Source organism: Fundulus heteroclitus, chromosome 11 (genome assembly GCF_011125445.2).
Source record: "Fundulus heteroclitus isolate FHET01 chromosome 11, MU-UCD_Fhet_4.1, whole genome shotgun sequence".
NCBI lineage: Eukaryota > Metazoa > Chordata > Actinopteri > Cyprinodontiformes > Fundulidae > Fundulus > Fundulus heteroclitus.
In genome coordinates this window covers 38178384-38192732 of record NC_046371.1, presented here as the reverse complement: position 1 = coordinate 38192732, position 14349 = coordinate 38178384, and the positions used below count along the sequence as shown (strand labels likewise).

Below are 14349 nucleotides of genomic sequence, written 5' to 3'. Positions count from 1 at the left end.
CTGGACTTTGACTAGGCCGTTGCAACCCTTTGAGCCTTTTTTCACCTATTCAGCTGTACTGTTCATTTGCTACTGTTTTTCACATCGTCTTATTTGCCAGACCCAAGTTTTAACCTAACTTATGTTTGACTAGCTGACAATCGGGCTCAGGAATACTTTGAGTCTTCCTCCAACAGTATATGATATATATGCATAAAGCTTTATTAGATTCTCTTTCTTTAATGTAAGGCATGTGATGGATGTTACGTATTCAAAATCAGGAATCAGACATACTTTAACAATCCCAGAGGGAAATTACCTTTGTTACACGCTCCAGATATTCAGATAACATTTATATATATATACACACAACATTCCACACAAAATAATATAAATATATACATATGTAACTCTCTCTCTCTCTCTCTCTCTCTCTCTATATATATATATATATATATATATATATATATATATATATATATATATATATATATATATATAGACTGGTGACCTGTCCAGGGTGTACCCTGCCTCTCGCCCATTGACAGCTGGAGATAGGCACCAACAACCTCCGCGACCCCATGAGGGATTAAGCGGTATGGAAAATGGATGGATGGATATATATATATATATATATATATATATATATATATATATATATATATATATATATATATATATATATATACATATACATATATATATATATATATATATATATATATATATATATATATATATATATATATATATAGATAGATAGATAGATAGATAGATAGATCCAAATAAAAGGGATAGTGACGTTGTTCAAGAACAGTGCAAAGAATGCATAAATGTCAGTTACAGAGGGGGGGGGGGATCTCAATCACTGAGGGAGGCGTTGTAGAGATTTATGACCACAGGCAGGAATGATTTCCTGTGGCGCTCTGTGGAGCATCTGGGTAACAGGAGTCTTCTGCTGAAGGAGCTGCTCTGCTGGACCAGTGTGTCATGGAGAGGGTGTGAGACATTGTCTAAGATGGACTGGAGCCTGGACAGCATCCTCCTCTCTGCCGCTGCCGTCAGAATATCATCCCTGTGACAAAACCTCTAAGAGGGCCATCCTGTGTCTAGACGCAGAAAAGGCTTTTGACCAGGTGGAATGGCAGTATCTATTGGGTTTTTGGAGAGGTCTAGTCTGCCCATCTTTTATCTCTTGGGTGCGCAGGTTGTATTCCCAGCCTAAAGCCTCGGTTGCTACCAACTCAGATAGGTCACCCTCCGTTGCTTTGAAGAGGGGGGCGTGGCAGGGATGTCCCCTCTCGCTGCTCCTTTTTGCTTTGGCCATTGAGCCCCTGGCAATTAGCGTGAGGGAGCATGCTTTCATTAAACCTAAAACGTTGGGTGGAACAGATCATAAAATCTCCTTATATGCAGACGATGTGGCCCTTTTTGTATCAGACCAAGCTTGTTGATTCATTTGGAAAGGTCTCCAGTTACACAATTAACTGCAGAAGAGTGAGCTTATATTAATAGCTAATGATCTACACCCATTATTTCTGGCAACTACACCTTTTAACATAACATCTTAATATCAGAAATACCTGGGCATCAAAATTTCAAAAAGTCCTTACAAACTTTTTAGATTGAATTTCACAGAAAAACTTAAACTCAGGGAGAGCATTGAAACATGGAGAAGTTTGCCTTTATCCTTGATCGGATGTGTAAACCCCATCAAGATGGTTTCATTACCTCGATTTTTGTATTTATTCAGAACGTTCCCATTTTTGTACCCACATCCTTTTTCAAGCTTCTAGATTGCATTAATATGCTATTTATTTGAGGTTACAAATCACATAGCATCACTAAAAGTCCTCTTCAAAAATCAAGAGACTGTGGAGGCCTGGGCTTGCCATGGTTTTTACATTACTGGGCTGTTAAGGTCAAAGTCGTGGTCTATTGGCCGTACAGGCGCACGCCGCCTCCTTGGTGATCCATAGAAAAAAGCTTAACACACAAGACTTCTCTTCCTGCTCTCCTCTTTTTGCCGCCAAGGCCATTTGCGGTTTACAGGAAGGATCATTTTGGTTTGCTAAACACACAGAGGATCTGGTATATTTTAATGGGTCTGTTATTAATGATCCGGCTCCTCCCAGACAAGTGATTCATAGAAGGATCATTAATGATCACACTCTACAAGCCTTCTTACCTTTTTTGATTATCCATCCTTGGATTTCAACCTCATGAATGTGGATGCTCTTACATCATGAACTTTTAATTCATAATGTAACGGCATCATGGACATAATAGGACCGATCAAACAAATAAGGATATAATAAGAGGAGAATTTACCGGAAAGCCAAACAATGGAAAAACTCAACGCTAGAGGTGCATAGACTTTATCTCAAGGAGAAGATCAGCTTTTTAGATGAGATGTTTATAGATGTTCGAACAAATTATTGTGCAAACATTATTCAATTAAAAGAGAAAAATCTTAAATTCTTGTTCGACACAATCAAGAACTTTATTTCACCACTTTTACCAAAAGTAAAAATGCTCTTTCAAATGCAGACTGTAATCTCTTTTTACATTACTTTGTTGATAAAGGTATCATCCCCCCGTATGTTTGACGCCCCTGCCTTAAATCATATTATTCGTATTCACAGACTGAGAGACTTGTTTGGTATTTCTGGCACTGTTAAACTGGTTCACTTATCAGACAGGTCTTTTACTGTTTTTGTGAACCACGTTTACTCAGATAGTGCAACACTGTTTTGCAGAGTACCTCAGGGTTCAGTTTTGGTCAGATTCTCTTTTTGTTGTATTCGTATAGTTTGGGGAACATCCTAAAAAGCCATAAACTTATTTCTTACCATCTATATGCTGATATCCAGCTGTATTGCTCTCTGCGACCATCTGATATGCATAAACTGTCTGAACTCAGTATAAGTTTGTCAGAAATCAAAATGTGGCTGTACAACAACTATCTCCAGTTAAAAAACAAAACTATTAATAAAATTCCTAAAATCAGGCAGCATCTCGCTTCTTCTTTAATTCCAACGGTGAAAAATAGTCAACGAAACCTGGGCGTCATTTTTGACAGTTGTGTGGCAATCATTGTAAATCACTAATTCGCAACTGCTTTTATCATTGAAGGAATATTTCAAAATTAAGAGAATTTGTGTCGCAGACTGAACTAAAAATGATTGTTCATGCTTTTATTTCTTCCTGTTTAGACTATTGCAATAGTCTTTTTACATAAATCCTCCTTGGCCTGCCTACAGTCTGTGCAAAGGCTGCTGACTCAAACAAACAGAAGGACACATGTTCCTCCTGTGCCTGTGCACATCAGGATACATTTTAAAAGTTTGGTTTTAACTTTCAGAGCAATCCACAGTCAGGCTCCTAAATATATAAAGGATCTTTTGAAACCTTTTTGTCCACCTAGAATTTTAAGGTCATCGACTCAAATGTTGTCAGTGGTACCTCGGAGCCGTTTCAATAATCGCAGGTGATCTTGCTTTTTAGGTAGTGACTTTAGAAGGCTCTCCTGCTGTCTCTACGTTTTTTAGACAGGCATTTGCTTAAGCATGTTTTGTGCTTTTGTGTTTTTAAATTGTTTTTGCTCCTGTGAAGCACGTTGTGGTGTTTATATCTGTGAAAGGTGATAAATAAACAAAATTTTACCAAATTAGAAAGCATTTTGCACTCCCCTAGACCTTGGTTCATGCTCCAATCTGGTAGATTGGTGCTTTTTTGGATGTCCCTTACAGATCCTGGCTTCAGAGAGTGGAGCTGGAAGGGCAAAGTCCTCCGAACTATTACAATCCAAATTCTCTCTCTCTAAATCTCAGGTTTTTTTTTACATACTTACAACTGAAAGACCACAACAGTCCACAACAGTCCACTGTGTCGTACCAGTTATCGTCTGTAAATTATGAAGCTCTCTTGGGTTCCCCCGAAGCAAAACACTTGATCTCAGTGCTGGTCAGCTTCTTCACAAGCACTTTAGCTTCCTCTACTGTTAAAATAACACAAGGCTGGGAAGGTGAGCTTGGTACTGAGTTTGAGGATGAAACATGAGATAAAATATTAATGAACATCAAGTCTTGTTCAATCAGCGCTAGGCTTCAACTGATTCAGTACCAGATTGGCCATAGACTACACTATTCTAAAACTAGATTAAATACAATTTTCTCTAATTTCTCCCCATTCTGTAATACATGTAAAACAGCGGAAGGCACTCTTGCACAACTTTTTTGGTTTTGCTCAAAATTAATTAACTTTTTTCTTTGTAACAACGAAGCAAAAAGCACATAATCTGGCCTCAGAGACTGTTAGGACATCCACTTTAGGAAGATTTTGTTGAATGCTTCCCACTTCTAACTAACATGTTTGACTCCATAGCAAGAGCCGCCTTAATGACAGACTGAGTGCAAACCTTCCAGAAAGGTCACAGCTAGCTAAATGTGATTCTTTTAAGGCCAATGATGATGACTTTCCACCTTTGCATTGTATCAAAATGTATCTTGATGCCCCAGAGCTGCAAACCTTATAAACTCCAGATGTTACAGTGGACCTCACTGTTGCTGCTGATAAATAGCATCTAAATGAAAGCACCTGTCTGTCAGTTTCTCTTTTTAGATCCTAAGGAAACCAAAAAGGGATGTCCTGATTTGTGAAACCTAAGATTATGTAGCTATTTCTTTATGATAGTTCTAGCGTATAACATTTTTGGATTATGCATGTTATATTTATAAATTCTTCTCATTGTTGATATACACAGTCTCAGTGTATCTTAAGAATAAAAATAATACAAATATATTATTGTGCTCATTAGTTACATATGTTTCAGGTTTGTTCATGATTTTGCCAAAAAATACCCTTAGAATTTAATTTAGCTAAGTGACTTTTTATTTGATAAAACAACCAATAACAAAAATCTAGGAGGTGTTCTGCAGAAGGTAAAAACAGCTTTCATTCTCCACAATGGAAGTGTTTAATTTCTGAAGCACATTCCATAGACGGCCAGCAGATGGCAGCATCGTTGTAGCAAAACAACCTGAAGCTCAAGAGGCTTGAATCACTTCCTGACCCGCTGCATTTAATTCTCAGTGAGTTTGGATAGGAGTGAATAAATGTTTATGATAAACATCAGGAGCTTGTAAATGTAGCTCTTAAAGTTGTTACTTATTAACTTGGGATACATATCACAAAACAATTTAACAACTACCAGTTATAGAATAATGTTCCTCCTCTGCAAAAGAGTCTCTCTCTCTCTCTCTCTCTCTCTCTCTCTCTCTCTCTCTCTCTCTCTCTCTCTCTCTTTCTCTCTCTCTCTCTCTCTCTCTCTCTCTCTCTATATATATATATATATATATATATATATATATATATATATATATATATATATATATATATATATATGTTTCAATATATTCCTATTCTGATTCCTAAACCTTTTTCTAATTGCTGGATTCCTTCATTATTCCATTTACCAGAAATGGTAAACGGAGGAAAGTTGTTCTTCAAAGACTGAAGGTGATTGGAGGTTTAGCCCTTCCTGGGCTGCAAATATCAGGTGTGTGTTGCATTGGAGACAGTAGCACCTGGAAACGTCCTTACCTGTTTGGGTCACTGTGGAGTCTCATTCAAACAGGAAGATTTCTTTGTTTTGTCTCTACCTAGTTATACCAGAGTGGTCCGTTAGTCTCTTAGAATTTGGTTTCAGTTCAGGAAAAAGTTTTTATCTCCTGTCTTTCTCAAGTCCTGTTACAGCAAGTAACCTATTTGTTCCTTCAGTGACAGACAGAGCTTTTCACATCTGACACAGAAAAGCTCATTATGCTTTACTGATTTATCTACGGATGAAGAATGCACAGGTTTTCCTTAACCATCTATTAAGTTTGGCATTGTTTTTGCTAATTTTTTTCTTCAAGTCAGTGCAGATTATAACAGCATAACTCTCTCAAAAACCTCTGAACAATCCTGTCGGCGATGTTAAATGGCCAAACCCTCTAAGGACATAATATCAGTTCTGTACAACTTCTTTTAAATTTGCAATGTCCTTCTGTAGTACCCATCAAATCCAAATGGAAACAAGACATTCCTTTTCAAATTACAGATGAACTGTGGGCTTCATTCTATATCAACGTACACTCATTCCATTTATGACGCTCATTGTGTCCACTCTTCCAGGGTTAGGCTGCTGCTCTAATATCCAGATGTAGACCCAACTTGTGGAAGATGTAGTAGTGCTCCTGGTACATTGCTTGACATGTCCTGATCCTGTCCTTCATTAGCCAGCTTTTGGACACATGATCCATTGTGTGTTATTCTTGGAGCAGCTCTGAACCTTGACTTGCCTAACTCCAAACTTTGAATGTTACATTTTTCATTGCCATTGGCTAGATAAATAGAGTAGTAAAACTCAAGTGGAAAGATTCCTCTCCACTCTCACATACACAGCGGGTAAAAGTCATGTTGTCCTGTGTGGACTTAGAAAAAAATCCATATGCAGTTTGTGGATTTGTAAATAAGTTCTATAAATTGTGGTAATCTTTTTGGTGTTTCTTTGACAGATACACGATTATTGCCTGTAAATAGCCCACTGACCTGGGTACTCTGGCTTCCTCTCACAGTTTGGTTAATTGCTTAATTTAAATGTTCTTTAGATAGGTGTGTGGGTGCATTGTTGTCTGGTTATGTTCACACAGCAGGTCTTAATACTCAGTTCTGATTTTTTTGTTTAGCTGAAATTAGATTTTTTTTAGGTGGCCATTTATTCTACTATTAAAGTTTAGGATGTTGAGTTCCCACAGCTTACCAGTTGTTTACTTGCAGAAGGGTGAGGCTTGTTTGTGCAGCAATCTGCCTCTTCTCATCTTCTGTTGGATATGGATGCTGGAAAAATAAAGATGCACCATCATAGTTTTTCTCCACTTTCAAGTTAGTGTTTCACTCTTTAGTGAAAGTTGACTTTTCCTGATGTAACACAAATAATTCTACTTCCCGGTTTCATGCTTGATCTCTGTCTGTCACACATCACCATCTCCTGATCTTGTCTGATTCTACAGCAGCTACTTCTAAACAGTTCTTTTAAAAAAGCTGATTAATATTGCTGATATTAAACCTCACCATGAGATGCTGGAAGAGCCAAGAACGCATGATGTTGGTGGCATGTTTGGGCAGGACCCCCCTTTTGTTCTTTGACTTCTTGTCTTCACTGTCCAAAAGAGACGATAAGTCCACATTTACCTTTACAAAAGACAAGAAGGGAGGAGGGAGCATGGGGGGGGGGGGGGGGGGGGAATGGTTAGGCTTAGTTATTGTTGCCACGGAAACAAAGGGAGCCCACCAATTACCTTTCCTTTTTTCAGTAGCAAGGACAGAAACACCTTCTGAAGTGTCACCATGGTAACTGAATTTGAGTAATGATTCTTAAAATTTAAAAATGCAAAAGAGCAAACGAGTCTGTACTCCGCTGCCTGTCTTACATCAGGAGTTAGAAGATCCCAGGGTCAGGCCCCAAGTCTGAATTTGACAGCACGGCGCTGAATTAGTTTAAACTAGTAGAGAAGCAGAACTGTGCTGGCCACAGCCTGCTGGAGAGTCTGTGATAACATGCAGTATGAATATGTTAGAAACCTGCTGTGAATGATGCAAAATCTCTACAGACTTTCAAATGTTTTTATTGTTACTAACACTTAAACTTGAATAAACGGTTTAGGAAAGCATACGACCTTTTTCTGCTTTTCTGACGTTAGCATAAACTTTTCTCAATGCTTTTGCGTTGAACTTGTAAAATTTGTATAAAAACATGGACTGGCCTTAAAAGCCCAGCAAGCATTTCCATATAAATCAAGTAACTTAGTTTTAGTTTGACGGATAAAGGTCCTCGTCTGAAGTAGGACTCAGGGTTGTGTGCAGCAAGGCAAAGCGCTCAGCCATCAGGGGGTGTAAAGAGCAGCAAGGAGGAGGTTAGCGTTCAAATGAAACAATTTTATACCCTTAATTTGTCACAAAAACTGTTTTAAGATGTTTTTAAGTGAGAAAGCACAGCTAAAAACGTAATCTTTGCAGATTCAAACAGGCTCATTACCATCAGGGTAATGAGCCTGTTTGAATCTGCTGTGGGTGTTTCTGCAGCAGAAAGCCAAGCTAAGCTAGGCTAACTGGGCAGCTGCAGTGGGAATCCCCAGTTAGCACAGCTTTACCTCAGCCAGACACTCTGGCATTTCCTGCTAGCTCCAAATTGCTCATCACGATAAAAGTTTATCTAAAACATGTAGTAGGTTTGTGTTGAACTACGCCTACAGTTTTCAGCATTTTAAGTTAATGTAGGCATTAACTATAAATAGTTTTGCCACAGTTCTGTGGGAAGCTAATGATCAAAGGGAATATTTTCACTTTCCTTGTGGATAAAGAAAATCCACATTTCTCAAAGACGTGTAAAGTTAATATGGTAGAGTGGTAATGTGTTTCATGGTTTTAGGGATAAAAGATGTTTGGATACAGGTAGCCAAAAGCTCCCAGGAATCCTCTCTATGTCATGCCATCCACTACTCAACTATCTACGCTTCCTATAAATGTTTGGTTATATTTAGACAGTCAAAGTATTGATTCCCTGTACCTGTGAACTGATTATTTGTTTCTAGTTTTCTAATAAATATCTTGTTTTTTTACTCTTTTACTGGGGTTTTATGGCACTAGTGATTAATTTTTCACAGGAGAGAGGGAGAAGACCTGCGTCAAAGGCTAACGTCTGCTCACTACCCCATCAGAGCATTCCTCGATAAATAACTTTTTTACTAAAACATTCCCTCTATGTCTTATATATGAGTTTCTCTGAATATTATATCAATTAAATAAAAATAAGTGTGCTAATGAGTGTTTAGTAGTTATTCTAAATGAATAATGTTGTAAAGCAACAACTCTGATAGATGCAGGTTGGTAAAAAACTTAAGTGTGTAATTTTAGTTTATTTTTTACTTTTCCTGCGTATTGACCCAGTCCAACTTAAAGAATAATGAAAGGAATTGATCAATTGTAAAACTCTAAAGCTGATCATCATTTATGATTGCAACAAAATAATTCATTAAAGGTAGAGTGGACAATTTTTCCTGAAATGTAGGTAAGAAAACACTTTTTGAATTGCTGCACATGCGTAAAAAACATACCTGCTCTTCTGCTACTCTGGGAGATTGCATTACTTTTACTTGCCTATATCTGACACTGTCTGTCTTTAGCCAGACTCTTTGAACAATCTGTTGATTTACAAAAGTAATGCTGGAGGTTGATCTTTCAGCTTCACACCATTTCCTCACTTTGCCATTCTTTCTACTCTGTATTTTTGCATTCTTTGTAATTTGTGCCATGAACTTTAGAAATCTTGTTTTTTGATCTCCACTAGAGGGATGCCTGGTCCAGTGGATATGGGTTTAAATAGTCCACAAAGCATTTGTAGCTATTGCTGCCATCAACTATGTTAACTACATGTTTCCCATCAGATGCTCATACTGAGCCTGATTCAGCTGATCTACCTCTTAAACACAAACTAAACACAATTAGGAAGCCATGGTGGCTGAAGATAACTTTTTACTAATTTACTTTATAGGATCATCAAAGTTATATTATTAGAATCAAATTGCAGTGTATATAACTGGATCTGAAAGGCACAATTGACTCATATATGAATTGATAAGAACTGAATTTGGACCAAACCGGATTCCTAACAATTAATATTATTTAGAGCTGTTTATGAAGTGTCAAGGGATGTTATGTGGCAATTTCATATCATGTAAATAAACAAAATGGAATTAAATCACATCAGTGATAAAACATTATGCCTCGCCCAACTGAAAATTAAGCACAAAAAACATTTTAGGTTTATTAGCAATCATGATAATTATCAGGGGTGATATGCACCTTAGAAGGAGAATGGGGTTCAAATAATATATGTGCTCAGGCAGGGCAATGCATTATATAGAACTGTTCTCAGTGCTAATGCCCACAACTGGCATTCATAGACATGAGACAAAACCAGACTCAGGTAAAGATGGTCTCCACTTGCCCCTACACCCCCCCCCCCCCCCCCCCCCCCCCCCCCCCCAGAACAGGGGAAGGAATAGGTTCCATGGTACAGGGAGGCTGAGTTAATTGGCGGCACTGAGCCTGAGAGTGTGATTACCCGGGGCTTGTCTGCAAAGTAGCTATGGGGCGGTGTTCAATTCCCAGCACAAATGTAGCGCTCTGCTTTGGCGGAGTTGATGTCACCCAGTGGGCTCTGCTGTAACTGTCAAGCACAGAATTATCTGTGTGAAACTCTTTAAGTCAGCACTGCGGCGGACACAACACTATTGCTCCAGGTTTTTATATATCCATAGTCTAGGTAACTCTGAATTCATCAGAGTCCTCTCTTCTGAACCAGGAAACATTCTTAGAATTAACAACAAAAGTCAACTTGTTCAAGAAACACCTTAAAATTCTGTTTCTTGCAATATTCACACCCCTTGATCTTTTCCATGTTTTTTCATGGTAAATAAAATAAACCTGGATTTTAGGTTATATACCAACAGAAAGTAGTGCCAAATTTTAAAGTGTGATGTTTTTTTTACTAATAAAACTCAGAAAGGTATGTGACATTTCTATATTCAGCCTCCCTGAGTCAATACTCCGTAGAATCACCCATCCTTCCACCACCTCGGACCAGCACCCCCATCCCTGTTTGGAAGAAGTATCACCATGGGACGCAGCTGTCCTCTATATGCTTAGAGGGGACGGTGCGTGGTGAGATCCAATATTAGAAGTTCTGTTCAGGGCAAATCGGACCAAAGTACCTTCATCCACATGTTTGCCACAACAATGTTAGGGAGATCGCAAACTGCAAACAGGATATCTTATAGCTGCAGCCCCCCCAGAGTTACTGTGGTCACCTTGGTGCGTCTCTGATTAATGCTCCCCCTGCTGTCAATTTAAGTGGAGGGACAGATTTCAGTAGATTTAAAGTTGTCTCATAGTCTTTCCATTCTCAGATGACTGAATGAACAGTTCTATAACTGAGCTTTGATTTTCTCCACAGCTTTCTACCTGACCTGTCTGTTTCTTGGTCTTTCTGATGCTGTTTGATCATAGATGTTTTAGGACAAACATCTGAGACTTTCACAGAACAGCTGCATTTAAACTGAGATTAAATTAAACAAAGGTGGACTCTCTTTTCTATTTAGGGGACTTCTGTAGGCAACTGGTTGCCCTGGATTTGATTTAATAGTATCAGAGCAAAGAGATTTCATATCAATGCATTCCATACTTTTCAGATTTTGGGGGGGGGGGGGGGGAGAGAGAGAAAGTATGTGAATGGGTAATGACTGAATTTGGTGTAAAGTGCATTATAAAGTACTATACAGTACAGGTAATTTGCTTTGTTTTGGTGGAGTGGTAGCCTAGTAGTTAGAGAGCAAGCAGGACATTTGTGTCCTGGAGGGGATGCAATATTCCTGGTTGGACTCCCACAGACTGCCACTCTGGGCCCCTGATCAAGACCCTCAGCCCCAGAAAGATCTCCGGGCACTGCACAGTGGCAGCCCACTGCTCCATGAGGGATGGGTTGAACGCAGAAGACACATTTCATTAGAACGTATGTTGCAATGACAAATAAAAATTACTATTATAAAGAGAAAAAAATGCAAGAAAAATTTAAAAAATGTGTATTATTTTGCTTCCCTTCCCATTTATGTACTACTTTGTGCAGTTCTGTCAAAAAAAAGAACACTAAAAATTTGTTGGTGCTAGTTGAAAAAGTTTAAAAGGCATAATAATTGCCTCTCTGTCCCATTGTTTAACATGTTTTTTAGCAATATTAACAGACTTTAATAAGTAGGATGGCAGGTCCCTGATAGAGAACCACCGCTGCATACGCTGAGGAAAGACCCAGCCAGTATCCCAGGTATAAAGACAAAACCAAAGTTTTTAAAAGTTGCCAAAATCTACAACTAAAATATTATTACATCTGTTATTGTATATTTTGAAAAAAAAATCTACCTCATGTCCTGGTCTACGTAGCACTGAAGGTTGTATTTGTAAAGAAACGTTGGTCCTACATCTGCTAACTCTTCTATTGAAGCTACTGGACTGCAATAATGTGTTCAGATGCAATAGCTTCTATAATGGCATAAGTCCTGACAGGACCATGATGTCTTTTACGATCCTGCCTGATAAACATGGGGAGAATAAACCATTTCCATTTGTTTGGCAGCAGGAGTCTCATTCAGGTAGAGACAATGAAAAGAAAGCGGGGGGAGGGTGTCAGTGAACTCTAAAGAGACATGTTTAAAGCAAAGACTGTAAAACAGCGGGTGGTTTGACAAAGCATCGCCGTGTACATGGCATTACCTGGGAGTTCTGAATCTGGATGGTTCCTGGAGGTAGTGCCTGCGTTAACACTTGCCCTTGTGATGTCACCATGGCAACTGGCTGGTACAAGGTCCCACCTGAGGGGATAATTTGCCTCTGTGAGTATCAAGTGGCCTAAACAGCTACTGGAAGCCCCATTCTGCACCACCACCGCAGGCTTATTAACTGCTTGTCAGCTTTGCAATCAGAAACACAGCAAATAAGAAAGCAAGTGATTAAATCCAAGGTGGTGTAATGCCCTTTAACCCTGGCAAAACAAGAAGAAGGAGGTGAAGTGCTGTTTTGCTCCTGCTTTAATTAGCCTTGATCAAGGGACTCTTATCACAGTCTGTTTGAGCTCTACAGTGTGCAGTGATCAAAGGCGTACACATTGATTTATTTTGGGTTAAAAGGGATTTCCAGAGGGCAAGATTAACATTTCACTGTTCAAGCCTGACATTATAAGAAGCAAGCAGCAAGCCAAGCTCTCGCTCAAGCATACACAGACATAAAAGTTATGGGTGTAATAAAAGGCATGCCAGTTCCACTGATTGCTTCTCATTAGAAGCTGCTATGTACTTGATCGTATCGATTTGTATGCACAGTTACAGCAGCAATTTGTGCGTCAAACTTAATTTATTCCAAAGAAGTCATAGGCAGAACATTCTACACAGCTCTGTGAATATTTGGTAATCAAGCATTCCTTAACATACATTTTACTCGTCTGACTAAGACAACAATGATGCTCTTCCTCTCCTACCAACAACAGGAAAGAACATGTGAAGTACATTTAATAAATCTATTACTGCAGAGGTCAAAAACGCACCAGCTGTTACCAGAACTTTCTTGTTATTCTTCATATAAATGACACCATTGTGATTATTATGACAGTCATGTTGTCATTTCAGGAGCAATGCCATAAAAACAACTGTTAGTCTCTTATGGATTTGGCCTGTGTTTACTGAAATGTTTCAAATTATCAAACAGCATTTTTATATTAGACTAAGATGACCCGAATAAAAACAAAAAGCTTTTTTTATGAGGATATTATTCATTAAAGGATAAAGCTATTCAAACCAATCTGGGCTCTTGTAAAAATCAAAATGCTTTCCAAACCTAAACACTGCTTGCTCCACTCTCTGCAGTATTTGCTGAATGTTGAACCACTCTTCTTTGCAGCATTGCTGTAATTCAGCCACACTGGAGGGCTTTAAACCTGGTCAAGGTGGTCACTCAGCATCTCAGTTCAATTCAAACATCCAAGCATGCTTCCCTTAAGGTCACAAACTAAAGGCCAAACATTCAGGAGGAGAGCAGAACTCTTGGTATGTCTCTCATCGGTTCTTGATTTAGTGCATGATGTGTTGCTTTGGGAGATCTTTTGGCCCTCTTCAAAGATTTCAGGCAGGTTCCACTTCAAAATTTCATAATTCTACCGCTCTGGTGGCTATTAAAATGTCACTAAAAAATAGGATTATTCAGGGATAGCTTGGGATTTAACTAGGCCAGGTTGTTATGTTTGTGTTTTAAATTTTTGTGTTTTAAATTTTACATTCTTAGATGATAATTTCAAAACTGTCATTTATATTAACTCAGGTTATCTTTGACTGATATTAAAATTTCTCCATATTAAAGCAAAAGATTATGTTTGGGGGAGGAGAGGTAATAGTCTGTTATGCTACTACACATCAGTGCTGTCCCTATAAGCTGTGTTATTTGAAGAAGGCTGAAGAATGGCTTTCCATCATACCACTGAGCACAAATATTTCCAAACAGCCATATTAGTTCATTAGTTGGCATGGAATGGTGTAGCTGCCTGAGGAGGGACACACAGCACTAATCGACTCTCTACAGTCAGACAAAACATCCCTCAACATCACTCCTGACCTTTCACGTTAACAAATATAAACGAGGAAACTACTAAAATGTTACGCCGTTTCAAGCACTGGTATAACTTAACGCTGGTCAGTACCTATGTATTACAGTTTTTGCTTTACACAG

The 14349-nt window shown here is 38.5% G+C and overlaps 1 protein-coding gene across 4 annotated transcripts in view; it reads right to left on the bottom strand.

The window, feature by feature from the left end:
* pknox2 (pbx/knotted 1 homeobox 2) overlaps window positions 1-14349 on the bottom strand; it is a 176174-nt gene that overhangs the window by 3858 nt on the left and 157967 nt on the right. For all 4 annotated transcript variants that reach the window (XM_036143488.1, XM_036143489.1, XM_036143487.1 and 1 more), the window contains 3 exons: window positions 12349-12446; window positions 7096-7215; window positions 6785-6861 (listed from right to left, as the gene is read on the bottom strand). In XM_036143488.1, the coding sequence (XP_035999381.1) occupies window positions 6785-6861; window positions 7096-7215; window positions 12349-12446 (295 nt within the window). The remainder of the gene's footprint in view (window positions 1-6784; window positions 6862-7095; window positions 7216-12348; window positions 12447-14349) is intronic.